Source organism: Dendrobates tinctorius, unplaced genomic scaffold (assembly GCF_039654945.1).
Source record: "Dendrobates tinctorius isolate UK_male_01 unplaced genomic scaffold, ASM3965494v1 ptg000231l, whole genome shotgun sequence".
In the NCBI taxonomy this organism is placed as follows: domain Eukaryota; kingdom Metazoa; phylum Chordata; class Amphibia; order Anura; family Dendrobatidae; genus Dendrobates; species Dendrobates tinctorius.
In genome coordinates, this window is record NW_027361898.1 from 5,474,844 (window position 1) to 5,500,836 (window position 25,993).

The 25,993-nt window shown below is 47.5% G+C and overlaps 1 protein-coding gene across 2 annotated transcripts in view; it reads right to left on the bottom strand.

Moving 5' to 3' along the window:
* Positions 1 to 650: 650 nt before the first annotated feature.
* The window catches only part of ABCA2 (ATP binding cassette subfamily A member 2), an 84,370-nt gene continuing 59,027 nt past the window's right edge, over positions 651 to 25,993 (bottom strand). The window contains exons 31-48 of one of the 2 annotated variants that reach the window (XM_073556030.1): positions 25,363 to 25,579; positions 25,178 to 25,283; positions 24,924 to 25,096; positions 24,658 to 24,832; positions 22,224 to 22,339; positions 15,016 to 15,163; positions 14,810 to 14,933; positions 14,179 to 14,311; positions 13,612 to 13,732; positions 12,614 to 12,792; positions 12,394 to 12,535; positions 12,179 to 12,313; positions 6,660 to 6,763; positions 5,398 to 5,490; positions 3,077 to 3,179; positions 2,801 to 2,938; positions 2,416 to 2,622; positions 651 to 1,470 (exon numbers count right to left, since the gene is read on the bottom strand). In XM_073556030.1, the coding sequence (XP_073412131.1) occupies positions 1,435 to 1,470; positions 2,416 to 2,622; positions 2,801 to 2,938; positions 3,077 to 3,179; positions 5,398 to 5,490; positions 6,660 to 6,763; positions 12,179 to 12,313; positions 12,394 to 12,535; positions 12,614 to 12,792; positions 13,612 to 13,732; positions 14,179 to 14,311; positions 14,810 to 14,933; positions 15,016 to 15,163; positions 22,224 to 22,339; positions 24,658 to 24,832; positions 24,924 to 25,096; positions 25,178 to 25,283; positions 25,363 to 25,579 (2,450 nt within the window). In that variant the 3' untranslated portion in view covers positions 651 to 1,434. The remainder of the gene's footprint in view (positions 1,471 to 2,415; positions 2,623 to 2,800; positions 2,939 to 3,076; positions 3,180 to 5,397; positions 5,491 to 6,659; positions 6,764 to 12,178; positions 12,314 to 12,393; positions 12,536 to 12,613; positions 12,793 to 13,611; positions 13,733 to 14,178; positions 14,312 to 14,809; positions 14,934 to 15,015; positions 15,164 to 22,223; positions 22,340 to 24,657; positions 24,833 to 24,923; positions 25,097 to 25,177; positions 25,284 to 25,362; positions 25,580 to 25,993) is intronic. The other variant, XM_073556031.1, reaches the window with a different exon arrangement.

Consider the following 25,993-nt stretch of genomic DNA (forward strand, 5'->3'; position numbering starts at 1 on the left):
GGCTTGGGTTGTGACTAGCAACTAGTTGACTTTGGCTAATTTGCATTAACGTATGGCAGAGGTGACCCTGTTTTAGTAATGCAAATTGGTGCAGACTGGAGAACTTTACATTACATGATATTTTATACTCCATTCACATCCAGAGCTGCACCTGTGTTAAATTACTTTAACTAAAACTTAAAATACATAAAATTTATGTATTAATCTTATTTAAATGCAATGTGTATCCTTAGAAATATATTTTTTTTGCTTAAATGCTGGAATTTGGAGCTAAAACAACATTTTTTTCAATTTGGCTTCTTAAAAAAATGTTGCACGGTTTACCTACTACAGCTTCTGCAATGTTTATTGCTGGCTCCAGAATGAGTTAACTGAGAATCTATCAGCGAGCTCATTCAGATTGAAAGACAGAAACATTTGTAACTCTTATATGTCATTTTCTGAGCTCCTCTCAGCTGATTTATGGTCATAGATCACATCAAAGTTGAATATGCCGGGAAACAAAAAGGTCTGTAAAGGCCATCACGTGACACATGAAGCCCCGGCCTACAGATCAGAATTTGTCTTCACTTACCTTTTCCTGCTGCCTTCACGTACATATTCCTGCAATTTACTGGTCAGGTCTTTAGGAAAGGGAGACCACCACATAATAAAGTGCACGTATTTGGTCATTTAATTTGCAATTGTTGAAGAAAATTAAAAAAAAGAGCAACAAAAAGAAAACACACAAAATAAAGCAATATCTACAACATACATAACCCATTTTTTGGCAGTGCATTTCCTTAAAAACGTCCTAGAGGGTACCCGCTGACAGTCAGCGCCCTCTGTGGTGAAACTATATACAGTGGTTGGCACATTTAATATTGCACAATGAGATGGGAAATGAGGGGAAATCAGCACGGGGGTGGGGGAGACAAAAAAACAGAGAAATGTCGAAGAAATGGTTAAACGAAGACTAGGTCATAATTAATGCCCACAGAGCAGAGCACCAGGTCTGCTGCCAACATCTTCAAAATGAAAGTGCGACAAGGTTGGGTGGAGCCCCCTGTCTGCAGCGTGACGTATGTACATTCCTCAAAGAAAATCCTCTTCTGTAGTCAGTCTAATCCATTCACTGGCTGCAGCAGATGCCAGTCCTTCTGCTCTTGGAGGCCTGCATCTGCCGACTTCGTAGACCCACCAATTACCATGTCCATCGGGGGTCTGCTCTTTGTCCTCTTCCGAGCAGTGCCCCCTATGCATGGACAGGGGAAGCACGGCAGCGTCCAGAGCCAGGTCCGTGTGTACTGTACACACTGCTGTCTGGCACAGTAGACCATGTTCAGCCTTTCACACAAACCCCCCCGGGGCTAGACTCGGGGGATTATGTCAAAAAAGCCGGGGCCGTGGACTCCAGTATTTTGGGCGTTACTGTGTGTAGATGACTATGTCGTCTCAGCAGAGCGTGTCTGTATTAAAAGACAACTGAGCCTGCGGGAAAAAAAAATAAAAAATTGTTGATGGTCAAGTAGAGCACACCGTTCAGGTCCCGATATCAGATATTATGCATGACAGGAAAACTTAAAGGGGTATACAGCCCTCTTGCAAAGTGATGGTCACATCTCTAGGACTCAGAAATCATTTGAGGATCGATTTCAGGGAACCCCGGAGAACAAAGTCTCCTCAGAGCCAATTCTGTGCCGTGGTTGCTCCCTGTGCAGAGGCTCCTGGACACCCATTGTGCAGGGGAACTGCAGCACACTCCCCCCATCCATCCTATTTATAGGTCAGACCCTCCAATACATATTCCATCACTTTATAAAATGAGAACCCCCTTTAACCATTGATACAACCCCACATTTTATTTCCTCATTAAGATCTCGGCTTGCGATCTGTCAATGTGAACATTTGTGCTGCCCTGATTGTTAAAATTGTGTCCAGTCTAGACAATCTTCTGTGAGCTGCAGTCTGATACAGGTCACCTGCACTGATACATTGTAGCAAACTATCAGAATACAGCAGAAATTTGTATAACTGATGTGTTACTCCTGTCCAGCCGCTTGGTGTAAACAATCCTTCTATTCACTGACTGCAATCAGAGATCGGCTGAAATTACATGCCATCTGTGGCTAGATGGGTATAGATACAAGTCTCCACAAGCTCTGCTGCTTTCATAAGCAGGTATTGCCAATGAAAAATTAAAAGACCTACCTCTGAGTCCCAGACCTAACTCCATAACAGGGGTCCTCTAACCCTGGTCCCACTGTCACCAGACAGGACAGAGGTCAGGGAATGAACCCACAACAGACATTTAATGGCCTATGCTGTGGATATGTTAGAGATGTCCCAGGAGGGAGTAACCCTTTAACATTTAGGAAGAGTAAAGTTAACCTATACACTGGGTAAATGTACGAATACAGAGATGCCAGTTATTACCCTTTCCTCCTCGAAGCTGATCAGGCCTTCGTCATCAGTCTCTAGATCCTCTGGCTCCTCCACTACCAGGGCCCGTAGTTCTGTGGGCGTGCTCCGGGCTCGTAGGAGGCTCAGCACCCGCTCCATGGGGGATGGGATGGCGTTACTGTGATTCGCCTCCTGCTGCTCCAGGTTATCGCTCTGTTTCTTTGCAAAGTTAACGAATACCTGAAAAATTGGCGTTGAACAGAAGTAGTGATCAGGCTGGAGATAAGCAGCACCACAAACACCAGGCAGCCCCTCATGCTATTGGAGGAGGAGGAAACGAACACTTCGCGTCCCTTTATGCTCCTAATGAAACTACAATGAGGGAAGGAGGACCCGTATAGACGGAGTTCTCACTTACGTTGTCCAGTGTGGTCTGGCTGACGGAGTAATCCTCTATCCCCAGCACGTCCACCACCTGCTCCATCTTACTGAAGACTTGGGCGAGGGACACTTGCTCGGATTTCAGCTGGTACTGGACCTTGGTGTGGTGCCTTTCCTGCGGGAATCAGAATGGCATCATGATGGAAGCAGCCAAAACTTTTCCGGATGTTTACAGATAAAGGTCATCAAGTTTGCTGTGCAACCGCTTATCACCATGCAATGAAGGTTGCGGTGGGAAGATGGCGATACTTACTTTGAGGATGGCTTCTGGGAAGTTCCTGTTAAAGAATCGGACAACTTCCTTGACATTAATGCTGGATTTCATCCTCACTGTGATCATGTATCCGTCTCCGAATCTATTTGACACAGGATGACACTTGTTGTAGGCTGCATGACTACAGTGGGTACGGAAAGTATTCAGACCCCTTTAAATTTTTCACTCTTTGTTTCATTGCAGCCATTTGGTAAATTAAAAAAGGTCATTTTTTTCTCATTAACGTACACTCTGCACCCCATCCTGATGGAAAAAAAAACAGAAATGTTTGCAAAATTATTAAAAAAGAAAAACTGAAATATCACATGGTCATAAGTATTCAGACCCTTTGCTCAGTATTGACTAGAAGCGCCCTTTCGAGCTAGTACAGCCATGAGTCTTCTTGGGAATGATGAAACAAGTTTTTCACACCTGGTTTTGGGGATCCTCTGCCATTCTTCCTTGCAGATCCTCTCCAGTTCCGTCAGGTTGGATGGTGAACGTTAGAGACAGCCATTTTCAGGTCTCTCCAGAGATGCTCAATTGGGTTTAGGTCAGGACTTTGGCGTGTGGGGTGGCAGTGACGGCACGTATATGATGAATCCTGGTTAGTACTTGAAACTTTTTCCTTATGCTTAATTAGATTGTGGGATTTACTATTTACCCTATGCACTTTATTGGTCAATAACTATTTCATATGTGCACTGCACTTTATTTCTATGTATTATTTTATATATATAATCTCTATCTATCTATCTACTGGCCCTGTGCGTCGCTGCCTCCTCCTGATTTGAATGCCGGCGCCTGCGCTGTGAAAAGAGTTCTCGGGCATGCGCAGTACGCGCTGCCAGAGAACCAACATCAGGCTATTGCGCCTGCGTATTGTGGAGGCCCCCATATCCCGCCCTGCAGTGTGTTACGATGTATTCACACTGCGGGGCTGGGGCCTCCGCAACATACAGGTGCAATAGCCTGATGTTGGTTCTCGGGCAGCGCACACTGCGCATGCCCAAGAACACTTGTTACAGCGCAGTCGCCGGCATTCAAATCAGGAGGAGGCAGCGACGCACAGGGGCATCATAATGGACAGATGGTGGGCGGCGCCGAGACACCGGACAGGCATGATGGATGGATGGTAGGCGGCTGATACAGGGGGCACACCATACCTATCGGACACATTACAGGTATGAGGAGCTATTTATAAAAGTCGATATTTCAGCATTACTAGGGTTCAGAAACAGAAGAGCCACCTTCACAGAATGCAGCCTTAGTGCTGCTGAAGGTGGCTCTTTAACTGAAAAACGCCCTGGGGGGGGTGACAGGTTCCCTTTAAATATGAGTGTCTGAGCAAAGAGTCTAAATACTTATGACCATGTGTTATTTCAGTTTTTCTTTAATAAATTTGCAAACATTTCTATATTTGCTTTTTTCATTCAAGATTCGGTGCAGAGTGTACATTAACGAGAAAATTTTTTTTTTGAATTTACCAAATGGCTGCAATGAAACACAGTGAAAAATTTAAAGGGGTCTGAATACTTCCCGTACCCACTGTATATGGGTGGATATATTTACTGCACAGTGACGCTCACGCTGTGGTTGTAGAGGGTTATAACATTCCAACACATGAAGTCACTGCATTCAACTGCTTATGATTGTTTGGGGGGCACGCCTACAGATTTGGCCTTCGGGGCTCAGGGATTTTTCACCTGAACCTATGATGCCGCTTTCCTCACCAGGAAGTATTATTATAGTGCAGCAAGCATGTAGGTAACAAGAGCCATAAATTCTGCATTTTTAAGGCAGTGGCTCATCTTATTAAATGCATAAAATTACAAAATTGTTGTAAAACCAAACAACATTGCAATTTACCTTTTGTTAAAAATTCTATATTATTCTGCATTTTGCCTAAGTGACCGGCTTACTATGCAAGTAGTGCACACTGCTTGCAAGTACCGCTCTGCACCAGGACAGATCGCCATCACTGGAACCAGACAGATTCAGGGTCTATGTTCTCCGGATGCTGGGGAAGCAAAGCTGTCATAGCTTGCAGCATAGCAGAGCGCACGGATTGCGCCATGACTCCCTCAAGCTGCCGGCACTCTTCAGCAGTGCATTACTACCAAGCAAACAGGAAGCAGACAGCAAAAGAGCGGTCCAGAGCAGTGAATATGGGAACTTAGGACCTCACCTTTAAGGGGCTAATTGAGCCATGGTTCTCTTAGAGATGAATAATTCAATTCATGCTGCCTAATCCTGTGTCTGATTGCACCCTCCATCTCATCACTTCTGCATCTGGCATCCTCGGAGAAATATTTTCTTACCGGTTTTTCAGATGCTGAATGCTCCCAAGACATTTCAGACGCCCATTGACCATAATTGCCAGTCTGGTGCAGAGAGCTTCACATTCTTCCATACTGGGAAGCGAAATATCATCACGAGTTAATGTCTAATATGTGACAGAAAAATATTCAGAATTGAGAGTCCTCAGTGGTTGATACCTTTTAATGGCTAACTGATAAGATGGTAACACATTGCAAGCTTTCGAGACTACTCGGGTCTCTTCTTCAGGCTAGACTAATACAAAATCTGAAGAGTCACATATTTATGCACAATACAACACAGAAAAAATGCAATGGATAAGACAAGTGACGTGAAGCAGAACTATCAATATGGGAGAGGGAGAAACATAAATATTGGACCAGTACATAGATAAGGAGTCCGGATGTTTTATAGTCCTCTGATTGGGGTCTCGTAATATGTTGTGATGCCCCCACCAGGTCTTGAAAGCAAATTCCTTAATTGATGTAAAAAGATATAAATCCATGCGACACATTCATTCCAGCATTCATCCAGTGCTGGAATGAATGTGTCGCATGGATTTATGTCTTTTTACATCAATTAAGGAATTTGCTTTCAAGACCTGGTGGGGGCATCACAACATATTAGGAGACCCCAATCAGAGGACTATAAAACATCCGGACTCCTTATCTATGTACTGGTCCAATATTTATGTTTCTCCCTCTCCCATATTGATAGTTCTGCTTCACGTCACTTGTCTTATCCATTGCATTTTTTCTGTGTTGTATTGTGCATAAATATGTGACTCTTCAGATTTTGTATTAGTCTAGCCTGAAGAAGAGACCCGAGTCGTCTCGAAAGCTTGCAATGTGTTACCATCTTATCAGTTAGCCATTAAAAGGTATCAACCACTGAGGACTCTCAATTCTGAATATTTTTCTATCTACTGGCTAACACGGTACAAAGATATACATCTTTCCTGTATTAATATGTGACAATATTATTTACCTGGAGCAACCTGCGGCATTTTCAGCTGTTGTGAAACTATAACTCCCAGCATGCCCTGAGAGGCGCAGATTTGCATGGCATGCTTGGAGTTGTAGTTGCACAACAGTTGGAATGCTTAATGTTGTCAGTCACTGCACTAGGTTATTACTAAATGGCCGCCATGACCGATATCAAGAATTTGTGCCACTCGGAGTCGTCTATACAAAACGTTTTGGGAAAGTTGCTGCTGATCATCCTGATCACATAGGGAGATCATGCGGCGAACCCCATTCTATACCTGTGAGAGGTCAGGACCAGAGAGCGCCCAGTTTTTATAATGTCCAGGATCAGGTTCCACAGGAAGCGCCGAGCTTTGGGGTCCATTCCTGTAGTGGGTTCATCCTGTAATCACATTTGGAAACCACCATGGTTACTTACCGGTAGCCGGTTTTTCCGGAACCCATGACAGCACCACATGAGAGAGGGATCCGCCCCGCCAGGACAGGAACCTACTGAAACATAAGGGGCGGCACCTCTCCCCCGCTTCAGTTGGATTACAGAGCATTTGAGAGGACTTCCCGGTTAGTTACATATTTATCCAACACCACATCACACAAATACACCTGACTATTGTGCACACCCAAACGGTGAAAAAGGGGGGGAAATATACGGGTGCTGTCATGGGTTCCGGAAAAACCGGCTACCGGTAAGTAACCATGGTGGTTTTCCCTTCACCCATGACAGCACCATATGAGAGATTCTGGAGACTTCGAACACCTTAGGGAGGGACCACCGCTTGCAGCACCCTTCTACCAAAGGTCAAGTCAGCAGAGGAGGATAGATTTAGTCTATAGTGTCTAAAGAAAGTTGAGGGTGAGGCCCAGGTAGCGGCCTTACAAATTTGCTCTATTGATACCTCTGCTTTCTCAGCCCAGGAGGTCGCCACGGCTCTGGTGGAATGAGCCTTGATGCCGTCAGGAACCGGGACGCCACTAGCTGAATAGGCTACACTAATGGCCTCCCTAATCCATCGGGCAATAGTCCCCTTTGACACTCCATAACCTTTCCTAGCACCCTGGAAGGCTACAAATAGGGACTGGGACCTCCTCCACTGGATGGTTATAGACATATACTCTACTAGGGTTCTTTTAACGTCTAGGCTATGAAATTTCTCCTCCCCTGGGTTTTTCGGATTCTCGCAAAAGGAAGGGAGGACAATCGCTTGGTTTCGGTGAAAGTTAGTTACTACTTTCGGCAAGTAAGCAGGGTCTGTTCTCATAACCACCCTATCCTGGTATATCTGGGTATATGGTGGGTTGACTGAAAGGGCCTGTAAGTCACTAACTCTACGTGCTGACGTTAGAGCTACCAAAATGATGGTTTTTAAGAGTGAGATTTTTAGTTGAAATCTGCTGTATGGCTTCAAACGGCTCCTTCGTAAGGGCTTCCAGCACCAGATTTAGATCCCATGGAGCTATTTTCGGTAAGGAAACTGGCCTAGATCTGTGGCATGATTTTATAAACCTGGCTACCCATCTGTTTGCCGCTATATTGCAATTGTATAATGCACCCAGCGCTGAAACCTGTACCTTGAGGGTATTAACCGCCAGGCCTAGCTGTAGGCCTGCCTGCAAGAACTCCAAGATGGACTCGATTGGGGGTTCTTGACCTAACAGTTTTCCCAGGAATTGTAGGAATTTTTTCCACGTTCTGCCATATATGTTGGTTGTTATTGGTTTTCTACTTTTCATTAGAGTAGTCACCAACCCCGGGGAAAACCCTTTATCTCTCAAAAGTGACCTCTCAAATTCCACGCCGTCAGATGGAGCCCCTTGACTTGTTTGTGGAATATCGGCCCCTGAGCTAACAAATCTGGAATCTCTGGCAGTACCCACGGGTCCGAGAGAGACATCATTTGTAGTAGTGAAAACCACGGTCTTTTTGGCCAGAACGGGGCTATGAGGATTACTCTGGCTTGCTCGTCTCTTATCTTTTTTACCACTGCCGGGATTAACGCTACTGGGGGAAAGGCATAGCTCAGTTTGAACAGCCACGGGATTTGTAGAGCGTCTACTGCCCACGGGTTTTCCCCTGGGTTTAATGAGCAGAACCTCCTCACTTGCCGGTTGCTTTTGGTGGCAAAGAGGTCGATTACTGGCTGCCCCCATAACTGTACTATCTTCTGGAATATTACACGATTTAAGGTCCACTCTCCCTGTTTTAACTTGTTGCGGCTTAGAAAGTCGGCTTGAACATTTTCTGTCCCTTTGATATGTAGGGCTGTTAGGGAGGTTAGATGTTGCTCTGCTTTGAGGAAGATTCTTTTGGCTTCGTCCATTAGGGAGTTTGACCTTGTCCCTCCCTGGTGGTTGACATACGCCACTGCCACCCTGTTGTCTGACATAATTCGGACGTTTTGACCCTGTAACATGGGAATGAATGCCTCTAGGGCTCTGTTTATCGCTCTTAACTCTCTTAAGTTGGAGGAAGCCTTCTGCTCTATGTGACCCCAGGACCCTTGGGCCATATGTTCTCTCAGGTGTGCCCCCCATCCCGAGGAGCTTGCGTCCGTCAATATTACATCGGACACGGGCCTGTGCCACAAAGTTCCCCCTGCTAAATTTGTGCCGTCTAGCCACCAAGTGAGAGAGTTTTTCCCCCTTTCGGAAAGTTCCAGCTTCCCTTCTAAACGCCCTTTCAATCGTCTCTGGGCTGACAAGATTTCCGCCTGCAGTTGTCGGGCATGAAACTGTGCCCAGTTGACCGCTGGGATACAGGCTGTTAGCGTGCCCAACAGGGACATTGCCCTTCTTAGGGTCATGTGAGGATGCTGTATTGCCGTAAGGGTCATTTCTCTCACCTTCTCTAGTTTTTTTCTCTGGCAAGAGACAAACTTGACGGTCGGAGTCCAAGACGAAACCTAGAAACGTTTGTTTCCTTAGGGGTTGAAGTTTTGATTTTTTTAAGTTTACCATCCAACCCAGTCTTTGCAGGGTCTCTGTTATCTTCTCTACCTGATGTGCGCAGTGATGTTCTGAATTGCCAATGACCAGAAAATCGTCCAAGTAAGGCACCATAATCACATTGTGGATTCGAAGGAAAGCTGTCATTTCCGCTATTACTTTTGTAAAAATCCTTGGCGCTATGGAGATGCCAAACGGAAGAGCTGTAAATTGAAAATGCCTGAGGTCGCCCTGGATGTATAGGGCTACCCTCAGGTATTTCTGGTACTCTTGGTGCATCGGGATATGGTAATAGGCATCCTTCAAATCTATTACGGCCATGAAGCAGTTGTGGTGTAACAGCTTTATGGCCGAAGTCACTGATTCCATTTTGAATGTTTGGTTCATGATCCATTGATTGAGGCGCCTGAGATTTATTATCGTTCTGAAGGAAAGGTCGGGTTTTTTTATTAGGAAGAGGGGAGAATAGAACCCCCTTCTTTCTTGATCTTTCGGGACCTCTACCAGAACTTGTTTCTCCAATAGTCCTAAGATTTCTGTTTCTATGGCTGATTGCTCTCCTGGTTCCTTTCTGACGGGGGTCACCACAAATGAAGCTCTTGGATACTGGAAGAAGGGGATTTTTAGGCCATTCTTTATAATTTTCAGGATCCAATTGTTGGCCGATATTTTCTCCCATTCTTGAGAAAAGAGCCTCAATCTTCCCCCCACAGGAGGGCTGGTGTCATTGCGGGGATTTTTTGGCGGTTGAGGTATTTCCCCCAAACATGAACCCTGGTTCTTTTTTCCTCTTGTCGTCCCACCTTTTCCGTTCTCCCGGGGGACGGCCTCGATTGAACCTTCCCCTCCGAAAGGGCGGTCTCCTTTGATCACCCATGAATCTGGGGAAGCCCTTCTTTTTATCACCGGCTTTTTCCAGGATGTCCTCCAGGTCTTTTCTAAACAAGAACTGCCCATCACATGGTAACGAGCATAATTTTGCCTTAGATTGAATGTCCCCAGGGCAGCCTTTGAGCCATAACGCCCGTCTTGCGGCGTTCGACAGCCCTGCTGCTCTTGCCGTTAACCTCATCGAGTCGGCGGAGGTGTCAGCCAAGAAGGCGGCAGCTCCGTGTAGCAGGTACATTTCTCCTAATATTTTCTCTCTTGGTACTTTGGAGACCAATTTTTCTTCCAGTTGTTGCAACCAGACCATTAATGACCGGGCTGTGCAGGTGCCGGCTATTGCTGGTTTCAGACCCCCTGCCGCTGCCTCCCAAGTGTGCCTTAGGTATGAGTCCGCTTTTTTATCCAAGGGATCTCTCAAAACCCCTGAATCCTCCAGGGGCAGGGCCGACTTCTTGGAAGACCTAGACACTGCTGCGTCAATCTTTGGGACCTTGTCCCAGATGTCCGTGTCCTTAGCCTCAAAGGGGTATCTTCGCTTTGAAGAGGAGGGAAGGCTACCTGACTTCTCCGGTTTCTTCCACTCTCTCTCGATTAGGGCCTGAATCTTGTCATTGACCGGAAAGGTACGCTTTTTCCTTTCTTGTAGGCCGCCAAACATCACATCCTCCAGTGATCTCTCTACTTTCTCCTCCTGCAGGCCCATAGTGGACCTGATGGCTTTAAGGAGGGCGTCCGTATCTTCTACGGGAAAGCAAGGTCTGCCCCCCGTATCACTGTCTGAGGATGAAGATGACCCGTGCTCAACTTGATACTCCGAAGAGGAGGAGCCTGACGAGGAACTCGGGGAGGCTTTCCTACTCTTACTTTTCTTTTTTAATAATTTTTTAAGTGAGCCCTGTACCTCCGACTTAATTATTGATCTGAGGTTTGTTGCCAGGCTCGGTGCCTCTTCAGCCATAGTCCGCTGGATACAGCTGACACATAAGTCCTTTTGGTAGTCTTTCGCTAAAGGGCTGTGGCATATGGCACATACTCTATTTTTCTTTTTGCTTATAGCTTTTTTTGCCTCCCTAAAAAAAAAAAAAAAAAAGACATAGGAAGGCCTATTACAACATTGTCTACTTTCACGGAGATCACTCACCACCCAGGAAAGACCGATACCGGGCTCTGGGGCTGCGAAGGAGCGTGCGTTCTGCGTTCTTTTGACCTCGAGGAATCCCTCGATCGGTGACTTGGACGGCTGCTGCTTTTGCCTCTCGAGCGGCTCTTGCGACCAGAAGCTTGTGATGGGGGCAGGGACAATGGGGACGGTGAGCGATCCTCCTGAGACGCCATTGTCACCCCTGCAGCCGCTTCTGCTCCTTCTTTAATCGGTGAGTGCCCCTCATTACCCCTCCCCCCCGTGACCGCCAGCCGCTTCTCCTGGCCGGCGTCGCGCCCGGCGCCATGACCGTCGCGTCCTGATGACGTCAGCGGTCGCGCTCCCAGAATCCTCTGCGCCGCTGACGTCGGACGCCGGTCTCCGCCCCCGGCTTCCCCTGCATGCAGGCGAAGGACGGGCGTGCGCGCAGGGGGAGGGCGGCACGTGGAGGAACCTCCGAAGGGAGGACATCGGGACGTGCCCGCACGAACCCGGGGCCCGGATCAGGCAACACCCCGGGGACTGCGCTACCAGCTGCCGACGGCCGGCGTCGCAGGTAAGTCAGCCCTGCAATTTAAACGCCGGGACGGCCCTGGGTCTTTCATCCTGACAGGCGCCGCCGCTGTGAGAGGGATTCCTTTCCAGGACAGGAACCCAACTGAAGCGGGGGAGAGGTGCCGCCCCCTTATGTTTCAGTAGGTTCCTGTCCTGGCGGGGCGGATCCCTCTCTCATGTGGTGCTGTCATGGGTGAAGGGAAAATATGGATTTAAAGTGCACAAAAGGTCCATGTGATGATCGGCCATGTTTCATCATCCATGTCTCACCAGAAAGATGAAGGAGGGGTAGCCGATGAGAGCAATGGCTGTAGACAGCTTCCTCTTGTTGCCGCCGCTGTACGTTCCAGCTGGTTTGTCTGCATAGGGAGTCAGTTCCAGTTTCTCCAATGCCCATTTTACCACCTGGCATGTAAGAAAAATGCATTAATTTTAAGGTGCTGCCAAAAATTTGTTATGGCCAAGACTGGAAATGCCACACTTACTCTTTCCTCATCTTTCCATGGGATCCCTCTAAGACGGGTGTAAAGCTCTAGATGTTCCTGTGCAGTCAGCTCATCAAACAATGCATCAAACTGCGGGCAGTACCCAATGCTCTGCTGCACCTGGAGAAGATCCTTCAAGATGCTGCCACACAAGGAGAAGTGCCAGGTTACCGGGGACATATGGTGATTACACGGATTTACGTTTAATAATGCTGAGTACCTATGACCATTGATAAAAGCTTCTCCACCGGTCGTGCTCTCATCCCCAGTCAGCATCTTAAAGGTGGTGGTCTTCCCAGCTCCGTTTACTCCAAGAAGTCCAAAACACTCACCGGGTTGGACCCCAACACAGAGACGATCGACTGCTAGGATGCGGCCCATTTTACGGGATTTATACACCTGGATTATACAGTTTAATAAATTTGATTGTTTAGATACATGTAGATTGGTGGGATCTGTGTCCTCGAGGGTCTTGGGCCACAGATTGTTCAGTAAGCCGCGCAGCACCATGATGCTCAGCAGGTGCAAGCACTGAATTTATGCCAGACCAATACATTGTATTTCAGCGTGGCTTTTTGAGACATTGGTAGGGGTCTTCAGACATAAACCATCTCCCCACTGTTCTGCTACAGATTAGGCAGTACATATCATACTGGAAACACCCGACAAGACCCTCCCTATACCAGGAACACCTCACAAGACCCTCCATATCCCGGAAACATCCCACAAAACCCTCTATATACAGGAAACATCCCACAAGACCCGCCGTATACAGGGAACACCCCCACAAGATCCTCAGTATACCGGGAACATCCCACAAAACCCGCAATATACCAGGAACATCCCACAAGACCCTACATATATAGGCAAAATCCCACAAGAACCTACGTACACAGGTAACATCCCACAAGAACCTATGTATACAGGTGACATCCCACAAGAACCTACATATACAGGTAACATCCCACAAGAACCTAAGTCTACAGGGAACATCTCACAAGAACCTACTTATACAAGTAACATCCCACAAGAACCTACGTATACAGATAACATCCCACAAGAACCTACGCATACAGTTAACATCCCACAAGACCCTCTGTATACCGGGGACATCAAACAAAACCCGTAATATAGAAACTTTGATTGTAAGCTGTAAACTACAGGATTATAATGGCAGCTTTGGATGTGACTGTAGTATAAGGGGTGCATACAAGTTACCTTTGTCAGATTCTCAATCTTTAACATATCGTAATCTGCTCCTCCACGTAAAACTCTCTGCCTCTCGTTAGCCACATCTACGTCATCATCCTCGATGGGTTTATTAGAAATGGGAAGACGCCTATAAGAAAGTATGGAAGCAATGAGACTAACACTGGGTTGATTCACAGATACACAATGGACACTGCAACATAAGTCCAGAACTGGACTGGAAGACTGACTTTGCCTGACCATAAACATAGGATTTCTGGGTGGGAGATACCAGTCAGGTGGTCATGACCCATAATTTTGTCAAAGCTGAAGAGTCACATTGGTTCTATAAAGCAGCTAGAGATCAGTGATGCCTAACGCCACTTATCTCCACGAAAAATATCAGATTGTACGAGAAAGTCCGTCCTGTCAGCACAGCACTGTTTCCAATACTGTTTCCAATACTCGTAGCCCTTGGGCAGACACCATATACAGTGATATAACCATAGGATCTGAATGCATTTAGGGGTCTGGTGTGGGGGGCTTCTATCAGGCTGGCAGCACTCTATAGATGTCAGACACAGGTGGAATACTCACTGTGGTTTCCGGAAGAAGTTATACTGACACATAATGGTGATGAAGAAGCCGACGAAGCCTTCTATGGTCATGGCCACCAGCCCACGGGTGACGATATCCCACTCAAATGGAGACTTCATCTTATCAAACTGACCTGAAGTATGAAGTGAGGCGCTGATTACAGGATTCCCCCGGCTGCATCTAACCCGAACATACCATGTAACCTTGCAATTTACCTATTCACTGTCTGATGCTCCATTCCAATCCAGAGCTGCATTTACAATTTTCCTGCCATCTCTTGGGCTGCAGATCTTCACTTTCCGCCAGTTTTCTGATTGTGTCCCATCTTATGGAAATGCAAGTTTACACTGAGCAAAGTAGTCTGAAGCAAAATACACTACATCTAAGCAGAATTATAAATGCAGCTCTGGATGACAAAAAAGTATATCCTACTCTGGCCACATCCAAAGCAGTCTACCAAAATCTGTTGCTATTATTTTTGCACATAGTACTGATGTAAACATTATGTATCTCATATTGTGCAGTTATGCAATGGATTGGATTGTAAATGCAGCTCTGGAAGGAATTGGAGTAGAAGAAATGATGGCTTTGTGGATGATGCCGGCAGAGTTAGGCTGTATTGCGCTCTTACCGATTTTAGCATAGTACTCGTTAATATATTCATTGTACGCCATTTCCATCAGGCCATGTCCGAGGTTGTAGTTGGGGAAGATGAGGAAGCAGCTCTTCAGATAACTGTTCACTAACTTTAGGTCCTGGACAGAGAAGACGAGGATGAGTCGTTAGCATCTGACTGCTGCCGGCAGCCATCGGTGCTGCCAGTATGGTGCCACCTACTTTATCACGCTCGAACAGCTGCAACAGGAAAGTGGCCACCGTGGCGGTAATGCCAATGAACAGATTGATGACAATGAGGAAGACGTAGGCCGTGCTGGGCACTTCAAACCAGAAGGAGGCAGGATACATGATGGGGGTGATGGACCAGCTGCAAAACAATCCATAGTTATGTCATTAAAGAGATCTCCAGAAAAAAATACTTATACATTGGTTGGCGGGGTTGCACCAATCAGCAAAGCTGGGCACTTTCATTCTTCATTCAGCAGAACATCGCTCCATTCTTTCCTAATGAGGCTGCAAAGCACGCTCCGATTACAGCTGATTAACCATTTAAATGCCACCGTCAATCCACAAAGCCATGAATTGGCCTGCTTATTGGTGCACACCTACAGCCGCTCCCAACTACACGATCGCACAGAGCCAATGAGCCACCATCGCAGCTAGGTAAAGGGGTGTCTGCTGAAGGCCCCCCATCTTATTTCTCTTATGAAGCCCACTTACACTATATGCTGTATTACATAAGTATATATATAAATATACATGATACCTAAAAGTAGAAGGACAAAAATAAAAAAGTTAAAATTAGAAAAAACAATGTAAAAAAAATAATAAAGTCATAAAAAAAACCTCTAATTGCCATACAAAAATAAAAAAATAAGTTAAAAAAATATGTACTTGGCATCCTCTTTTACTTGATCTAACAAAATATTGAATTATTTAAGCATTAAAAAAAATGCCAGATTTGCCCTTTTTTGGTTGCAGGACTTGCACATAAATAATCCAATAAGTGATAAAAAGGAGATTTTTGTGTACTCACCGTAAAATCTCTCTTTCTCTTAGCCTCTAATTGGGGGACACAGAACCATGGGTGTTATGCTGCTGTCCACTAGGAGGCGACACTATGCATAATCTGAAAAAGATTAACTATGGCTCCTCCTCTGCAGTATACACCTCTGGTCGGCGTCAGCCTTCTCCAGTTTTGTGCAAAAGCATTAGGAGGAACATAACAGAACCGACATAACCATGCCTGTAAGAAGGTTACTATGTACAAGCTCAAGAAACAATATGAGAACTCAACCGTAACAACGGCCCGTAAGGGCAACAGGGTGGGAGCTGTGTCCCCCAATTAGAGGCTAAGAGAAAGATTTTACGGTGAGTACACAACAATCTCCTTTACTCTGTCGCCTCATTGGGGGACACAGAACCATGGGACGTCCCAAAGCAGTCCTTGGGTGGGAAGCAATGGACGAATATTGTGCTAGCAGGTCCCTAAACTTGGGGCACTGCTGCCTGCAAAACCCGTCTACCCAGGCTCGCATCCGCTGAGGACTGGGTATGAACACTGTAGTGTTTCGTAAACGTGTGTAGGCTAGTCCAAGTGGCCGCCTTACACACTTGTTGTGCCGAAGCCTGGTGCCGAGTGGCCCAGGAGGCCCGTACTTCCAGCGTAGAGTGTGCCGTGATACCGGCCAGAAGAGGAGAATTGTTCAGTCGGTAAGCCTCTTGTATGGTGGACTTGATCCACCTGGCAAGGGTAGCTTTGGAAGCCGGCAGACCCTTGCGAACGCCTTACGGAAGAAGGAAAAGGGAATCAGACTTCCGGAATGGTGCAGTCCTAGACACGTATATACGCAATGCTCTGACGAGGTCAAGCGTATGCAGAGCCTTCTCCACTCTATGAACCGGACAAAGGGATGGCAGTGAAATTTCCTCATTGAGGTGGAAGTTGGACACAACCTTCGGAAGGAAGGATGGTACTGTGCGGAGAACCATCTTGTCCTGGTGGAAGGCTAGGAAAGGCCGTCTGCAGGAGAGTGCTGACAATTCAGACACCCTGCGTAGCGAGGTGATTGCCACCAGAAAAACCACCTTCTGTGACAGAATGCGGAGCGGGACTTCCTTAAGGGGTTCGAAAGGTGGTGCCTGCAATGCTGTCAGGACCAGGTTGAGGTTCCACGTTTCTAGTGGATGTCTGTAGGGAGGAACTAATCGGGAAACTCCCTGGAGAAAGGTCCTTACTTGCGGCTTGTTAGCAATGCGCCTTTGGAAAAACACAAAGTGCTGACACCTGGCTTTTAAGCGAGCCTAGGGATAGCCTGACGTCCAGGCCTGATTAAAGAAAACCGAGTACCTTCGGGAGAGAATACGGGAGTGGGACCTGTCCGCGAGATTCGCGCCAGGTAAAGAAAGCTCTCCAGGTACAGTAATAAATCTTGGCGGAGGCTGGCATCCTTGCCCTGATCATGGTCGTAATGACATCTGGTGAGAGCCCTGCCTGGGTTAGAACCCAGGTTTCAAGGGCCACGCCGTCAAATTGAGAGCCCCTGAGTTCTGATGGTAGAACGGACCTTGTGACAGAAGGTCGTGACGGTCGGGGAGACGCCAGGGGGCGTCTGCTGTAAGTTGTACTATGTCGCCGTACCATGCACGTCTGGGCCAGTCCGGCGCGATCAGGATGGTTGGAACTCAATCTTGTTTGATCTTCCTCACGACCCTGGAGATCAGGGGGAGGGGTGGAAAAAAGTACAGAAGCTGGAACTGGGTCCAGTCCTGAACCAGGGCATCCGCTCCGAGCGACCGCGTATCGCGTGTCCTGGCCATGAAATTGGAGACCTTGGCATTGAAATGGGATGCCATTAGGTCCACGTCCGGGGTCCCCCAACGATGGCAGATCTGGTGAAAAATTTCGGGGTGGAGAGACCACTCCTTGTCTGCTGAGGAAGTCGGCTTCCCAGTTGTCCACACCCGGAATGTGGACCGCAGAGTACCGACCTCGTATTTTCTGCCCAGTGGAGGATATGTGCCACTTCTCTCATCGCCTGGGCACTGCGGGTCCCGCCTTGGTGATTCACATATGCCACCGCCGTGGCGTTGTCCGACTGTAGCCGTATGTGAGAGGCTGCCAGCAACTGATGAAAAGCTCTCAGTGCCAGGAAGATGGCCCGAATTTCAAGGATATTGATGGGCAAGGTCGCTTCCATTGGTGACCACTTGCCTTGTGCCCTGTGATGTAGGTACACCGCACCCCAACCTGTCAGGCTTGCATCGGTGGTCAGGATCTTCCATTGACCTGAGAGAAAAGGATTTTCCTCTCACAAGCGAAACTGGCTTGAGCCACTAGTGTAGGGACTTCCTGGTTGACGATGTCAGCCAGAACTCCCTGTCGAGGGAGAAGGGATTCCTGTCCCAAGACTTGAGGATGGCTAGTTGAAGAGGCCTGAGGTGAAACTGGGCAAATGGTACCGCCTCCATTGCTGCTGCCATCCTGCCGAGGACTCTCACAGCAAACCGGAGAGATCGGGGAGGATTGCGGAGGAGTATGCGAACTCCTAGACGGAGAGCCAGTGCCTTGTCCCTGGGAAGGAGCACCAGACCCCGGGAGGTGTCAAATAGCATCCCCAGGAAGGTCAGGGACTGACTCGGGGTAGTCGATGACTTTTGTAAGTTGACTAACCAGCCCAAGCGACTCAGTGTCGATTGTGATTGAGACGCTGACCTCGCAGTCCTTGAAGGTGGAAGCCTTGATGAGAAGGTCGTCCAGGTATGGAACGACTACAATGCCTCTAGAGTGTAGAACGTCCATGGTGGCTGCTATGATCTTGGTAAACATTCTGGAAGCCGTGGCGAGCCCGAACAGGAGCGCCACGAGCTGGTACTGGTCCTGGTTGATCGCGAACCTGAGAAATCTTTGATGGGCAGGAGCAATTGGTACATGCAGGTATGCGTCTTGTATGTCTATGGAGGCGAGATATTCTCCCTGCTCCATGGACGCAATGATGGACTGAAGGGACTCCACGCGAAAATGCCGGACCCGTACGTATTTGTTGAGCTGTTTTAGGTCTAGTATGGGCCGGACGCTGCCTCCTTTCTTGGGGACTACGAATAGATTGGAGTAGAACCCTCGGAAGCGTTCGGTCACGGGAACCGGTACAACGACTCCTGCTTGAAGGAGAGAGGAGACCGCTTGGTGGAAGGCACGAGCCTTGTCTGGCAGTTTTGGTGGGACAGAAAGGAAGAACCTGTTCGGTGAACTGGAAGTCAACTCTATCTTGTATCTGGAACACACTATTTCCCTGACCCACCTGTCTCCTGTAATAGGCAGCCAGAGTTGCTGAAAGAGTAGAAGTCGCCCGCCTACCGGTGGGGTGTCTTCCGGAGTTCGTGAGTCATGATTGAGCGAAATTTTGAGGTTTTCCTCCCTTGGGCTTCGCTTGGCCTGCTTTCGACTGCCAGGTCCTGTCCGGCCTCTGCGCCGCCCGTGGGTTGTCCCTGCGTGGGGAGCGGTTACAATTTTGTGCTGGGCGCGAGACGGACCAGCCCGAAGAATTCCGAAAGGATCGGAATCGTGTTTGGTTACGCCGTCTAAACGTGCATTTAGGTTTTAGTTGAGGGAGAGAGGTACTCTTACCCCCAGTGGCGTTGGATATCATTGTGTCCAACTTTTCACCAAAAAGCCGTCCACTAAGGGACGGGAGATGCGTGAGGGACTTCTTTGAGGCCGCATCCACTTTCCATTCCCGCAGCCAGAGGATACGCCGAATTCTGATGGCGTTAGCTGCTATCCCCGCTACACCTCTTGTGGAGTCCAGGGCTGCATGAAGCATGTAATTTGCTACCACTGCTATTTGAAGCGCTTGGTCCGAGAGCCCGGGATTTGAAACTTGGAGACCCTCTTGTAGTGTTTTGGCCCAAGCTAGAATAGCCTTGGCCGCCCAAACTGAAGCGAACACGGGGGCCAGGGAGGCTCCTGCCGCTTCGAAAACTGAACAAGCCATGCATTCTACCTGCCGGTCTGCTGCATCCCTGAAGGTTGAGCTATCTGGTAGTGAAAGTAGGGTCTGTGCTGCTAGTCTAGAGACTGGGGGGTCCACTTCGGGTGGATCTGTCCACTGCTTGGTGTCCTTTTGTGGGAAGGGGTACCTAGCCTCCAAATATTTGCGATTGGTAAATTTCTTCTCAGGCTGCGAAAACTGCTTAGTAAGGATTGTCTGAAATTCCGGGTGGTTAGAGAAAACCTTAGGTGGTTTCAGGACACCTTCAAAGCAAGTTCTGTGCTCTGGGGCTTCCGGGGTTGGATCAGAAATGTCCAGCACCTGATGAATAGAAGAAATTATGTCTTCAACTAGCGCTGTATTGCTAGAGGGGCAAGGGACTAGGGACCTCTCCGTCTCGTTGTCTGATTCAGAGTTACAGATGCCTTCCGAATCATGGGTATCGCTGAGGCGTTCCTTGGTGGGTGAGCAGGGGCGGAGGTCCTCTGTAGGCGGGGTTTGCTGCAGAGATCTGCGTTGTCTGTCTCTGGTAGGGGACGGTCTAGGTGACCTGGAGCTACGGTGTCTCTCCCTGGAGGGGGATGACCGTGTGCTATGGGATGACGCAGAGGAACAGGACGTGTGGGCTTGCTTACGTCTGGGAGAGCCAGAAACGGCCTGTCCCTGAGTGGAGCTGTCCCTTTGCTGGGTAACGCACATAGCCGAGACGTGACGCTGCAGAGCCTGGAGTAACGTGGAGGTTAGGTTATCTATGGACTGTGTCATAGACTGCGACATCTGGGTAGCCCATTCCGGCGTGGTAGCAGTCACTGAAGCATTGGTAGGAGCCTCTTGGGGTTCTGACCCAGTATTCTGGATACAGTCCTGACAGTGGGGGTACGTGCTGCCACTGGGGAGAGTGGTCTTGCAGGCTGTGCAGAATGCATAAAAGCAGTCCTGCCTAATTCTCTTGTACCTTGAGCCTGGCATAGTGCTCAGAGGGTGGAAGGGCTGGCTATGAGAGAGCCGTACAGGGGTGGATGTGCAGGGGAAACTTATAGGAGAGCCTTACAGGGATCCGGATTCACAGCCAAGCATAAGAGCCCGAGCTGTGATCTTAAACCACCAGTGTGCTCCTAGGTCCAGCGCCGAAGATCCACCGTCCTGTGCCCCCCGGAGACTAGCTGGCGTGTTACTGCTGATTTCCTCCCTTTGCCTGCGTCAGAAATGGCCGCCGGGAGAGTGAGGAGGGAGAAGGTGGCGGAGAGCTGAGAAAGGGCGCGCATAGTATGTAGAAACGCGCCCTTTCTGCTTTGATCCTCCCCTTCTATGACACTGTGGAGTGTCATAATTGTCATCCAGGCGGAGGGCCGGGGGGCGGCGACTTCAACTAGGCCGAAGCCGCGGCCTAAATTAGAAACCGATGCCCAGAAGGGCTCCAGGCCGGCGCGGTAGTCCGGGAGGGGGTCGGATTTTAACCGGACCCCCCGGATTGAAAGGCAGGCTAGCGGTGGGGCCGCAGTCTGAAGGGGGGGCCCTGTGATGGGTCCTCCTGAGGAGCCAGAAGTGATGCTGCCGCAGAGACAGGGGCGCAGGGAGCCCTGTGTCTGCATGTGCCATGCCTGCCAGCACTCTCCCCCCAGCCCCGACAGAGGCCCGCAGCTGGCTGGGGACCCTGGATATCGTGCCAATTGCCGTGGTGCAGACCCTACCTATGGCGTCTCCACCTAATTCCCTCAGAGGGGGATTAGGGAGGGTGCTGCTGTCGCCATCAGGGGGCTTCTTCCTCGCCTCTACCTCAGCCCAAGACCAAAAGGAATTGGGGAAGGAGGGGGGTCTCGACTTCGGACCAGCACCCGCAGGACTGGGGAAGGAGCGACATAGGGAACTGCCATCTCAACTTGAGCTGGGCACCCCAAAATCGGGGGCCGAGGAAGGAGCCATGTCAGGAGTCTCACAGGAGACCCACTTTTCTTCATCTGTCATTCGGAAGAAAAAACACGGAAAAAAGAAAAAATCTTTAGGTGTGCCTCCTTGCGACACTAAGCAAAAACTGGAGAAGGCTGATGCCGACCAGGGGTGTATACTGCAGAGGAGGAGCCATAGTTAATCTTTTTCAGATTATGCATAGTGTCGCCTCCTAGTGGACAGCAGCATAACACCCATGGTTCTGTGTCCCCCAATGAGGCGACAGAGTAAATGCCATTAAAAACTATAGCTCAGTGTGTGAAAAAAAATTGCAAATACCCTTGACACAGCTATATCAAATGGAAAAAAAATTTAAAGTTACCAGTCTCAGAATCTGGAGAAACAAAAAAAATATTATGGTTCTTGGAAAAAGTGTAGGAAAAACAAAAGCACAAAGGAACAAGAAAATTGAAATTAAGAAAGAAAAAAAATCACTAGTTCTTGAAAGTGTTAATCAAGAATCATCTAGTGTCAGATGGTAGAACTCACCCATAGAGTAAGAAGAGAGACAGCACAGCCGGGAAGTTGGTAGGAGACGTGTATGCAGGAAGGTCAAAAACGAACAGGATAATGATGCAGCACGTCGCGGGAACCAGATAATTGAGCTGAAAGAATACAACAGAAAAAAGTGAAAAGGAGTGTGAAAAGGAAATTAAAAAAAAAAGTAAAAAAATTTTCTGAACAGAAAATCTGACAGACATATATCAGCACTTTGGAATTAGGAGTCCCCAATTATTATCCAATGTATATGGATCCTTTAGGACCAGCCACGGTTTCAATTTTACGCTTTTGGTTTTTAACACCCTTTACTCCAAAAGCCATAACTTTTTTTTTTTTAATTTCTCTATCCCCATAGACGTATGAGAGCTTGCTTTTTGCAAGATGAGGTGCAGATTTGTAGGACACCATTCACTTTTCCATATAATGTACTGAAAAAAATTTGGGATACGAGTTGAAGAAGAACAAAAAAAAAAAAAAGCACTATTCAGTTTTTTTTGTTTTTTTTTGGTGGGTAGGCAAGGGTGTTCTTTTTAGCACATTCACTGTGCAGGAAAATTCAACAGATTACATGATTCTCCAGGTTGGTACAATTTTGGAGATAACAAATTTACATTTTGTTATATATATATTTTAGTGATTAAAAAAAATGTGGTCATTGTAAAATTGGAATAAAAAAATAGAATACTGTTTCACCATTTTTCTAAATGTTTTCATTTTTCCATCGATGACAAAAGAATGACTGTCACTTCTAAACAGAAACTAACTAAGAGTAGTCATCTTCTTATATAACCAACAAATAAAGTTGCACTCTGTAGTGCTATAACATACAAACATGAAATATGAATTGCACTACTGCTCTAGAAAATATAAAAAACTGAGAATACTTAGTGTATAACTTGGCCAATTCATGTATACCCAGCAGCTGCAATAAGGCAGTCACACTTCTGTGAAATCAACCTATCCAGTTATGAAGCAACACAGATTGAGTCAATTTCTCCTGCTGTTGTGCAAATGGAACAGACAACAGGTAGAAATGATAGGCAATTAGCAAGATAACCCCTATAAAGGAGCGGTTCTGCAGGGGGTGACCACAGACCATTTTTCTGTTCTCATCCGTTTTGGTCACTTTTGCATTTGATCATTCCTCGAACCCTAGAGGTACTGTACAGTAGCATGAGGCGGTGTCTACATCACACAGAAGTTGCTCAGGTAGTGTAGCTCATCCAGGATGGCACATTAATGTGAGCTGTGGCAAGAAGAGTAGCGGTGTCTGTCAGCAGTGTCCAGACCATGGAGCAGATATCAAGAGACAGGCCAGAACACCAGGAGATGTAGGAAGGCAACAATCCAGCAACAGGACCGCTAACTTTTCCTTTGAGCAAGGAGGGCCAGTGCCAGAGCACTGCAAAATGACCTCCAGCACCAACATCCATGTGTCTGCTCAAACTGTCAGAAACAAACTCCATGATGGTGGTATGAGGGCCCGACATCCACAAGTAGGCGATTGGCATTTGACAGAAAACATGAGTGCAGGTTCACACTGAGCACATGTGACATATATGACACAGTCTGGAAATGCCGTGGAGAATGTTCTGCTGCCTGCTACATCCTCCAGCATGACCAGTTTGGCAGTGGGTCAGTAATGGTGTGGTGAGGCATTTCTTTGGATGGCCACACAGCCCACCATGTGGTAGCCAGTGGACCCCTGACTGCCAATAAGTAGCGGGATGAGATCATCAGACCCATTGTAAGACCATATGCAGGTGTAGTGGGCCCTGTTTTTTTTCTGATGCATGACAATGCTAGGCCTCATATGGCTGAAGTGTGTTAGCAGTTCCTGCACAATAAAGGCATTGATGCTGTGGACTGGCCTGCCCGTTCCCCATACCTGACTCCAATCGAGCACATCATGTCTCATTCCATCCACCAATGCCACGTTGCACCACAGACTGTCCAGGAGTTGACTGACGATTTAATCCAGGCCTGGGAGGAGATCCCTTAGGAGAACATTCGGCGATTCATCAGGAGCTTGCTCAGGTGTTGTAGAGAGCTCATACAGGCACGTGGATGCCACACACACACTACTGAGCATAATTTCCTTGTTTTGAGGCATTTCCACTGAAGTTGGATCAGCCTGAAGTTGGATCAGCCTGTAGTTTGATCTTGAGTATCATTCCAAATCCAGACCTCCATGGGATATTAATTTTGATTTACATTGATCATTTCTATGCTTTATTGTTCTCAACACATTCCCTATGTAATTAATAAAGATTTGCAACCGAAATATCTAAATATCTAGGATGTGGTATGTTATTGTTACCTTTATTTTTTTGAGCAGTAATATTATCTTTTTTTTTCTCTTTTTTCTAAAGCACGGGATAAGAACACCTTATCAATCCCAGTCAGGGCATACTCCACTCACCATATCCCAGACATAATTGGCCAACCAGTAGATGACGGGATTGCAGCCGCTGACAAACTGAAGGTGCTTCGCCTTGGTCGATTTCTCCGCCACGAGGAACACAACGAAACTCGCAGGAACAAAGGACATGGCAACAATGATGAAAATGGCAATCACCACGTCTGTACCTTGTAACCTAAAACGTGGGCAAAAGGCAGAAGTAGAGATGACCGGAAGGCAAAAAGATAATGGTCTAAATCTGTGGGAGAGGGCTGCACATTACATACAGATAGTCCAAGGACAGACTGGCGCTGGTCTTATTCATTGGATGATTGGTCACTGTTATACCATAAGCAGCGCGGTTTCCTCTTGACGCTGGCAGGTTGGCCCTCAGGATGGCATTATTCAGTGCATTGAGATATGTTGGCATGCTGTGGTAACCTTTATTGTTGTAAAATGCCTACAAATAAAAAATTAGGTTGGCAAACAGTGAAGGTTGTCCGGTGTTGGGTTGTCAGAGGTTCCAGTAAATAAACCCGACCTGGGCAGTGTGCCGAACCGCAATCTTCCTCAGCATAGGGGGTGCCTTTGTCCCAAATGATGCTGGGATGGATTTCTGCACATTTCCAAGTGTCACTGCCCCGTACCTATGTGTAGGAAAATTAGAAGGCACCAATTAGAAACCGTTAAATAAATGGACGGTTATATTGGTGGCCCTCCACTCACCTGTGTAGCCTGAATCGGTCTGAGGTATACAGCAGATATTCACTCACATTCCGTCCGCTGATGTCCACCATGATGTCGCCGGTCACAACTTTCATCTGCGGAGGGTGACCACCAACCCCACTCGGGCAAGAGAACCCCGTTCCTTGCATGGAACAAGTACATTTGACCGGCTCGTGGATGCGCCGGGGCAAAGACGGGGTGGTGGTGATATCTTCTGCTGGTGAAGAGTGGACAAAAATTACAAAGTAACTGCAATCTGCACCAAAAAAGTTGCAAGTGCATGTATAATTGGGGACTGTCTTTAGAACTGAAAACCATTGTAATATATCTGAGGTCTAGTAAATATTAGCGTACAATATTAATATAACTATACACCACCTACAAATGCTCCCAAAAGCCAAATAACCATCCAAAAAAGTGAAGGAAAGATATCACAGTGCACAAAAGGACAAGTAAAACCATTGGGCAACATTCACATAATTCTGCAAGAATTTTGGGGGAATCACAGAGGTAAATCTGCAGCAAAGGGAGTGCATTTTAGTGGAGAAACACTATAATCACCTCTTTCCTGGCTTGTCCATGGCTCTCACCTGCTCTCCTGCCTGTCCCTACATAACCTGGCCTCCTGCAG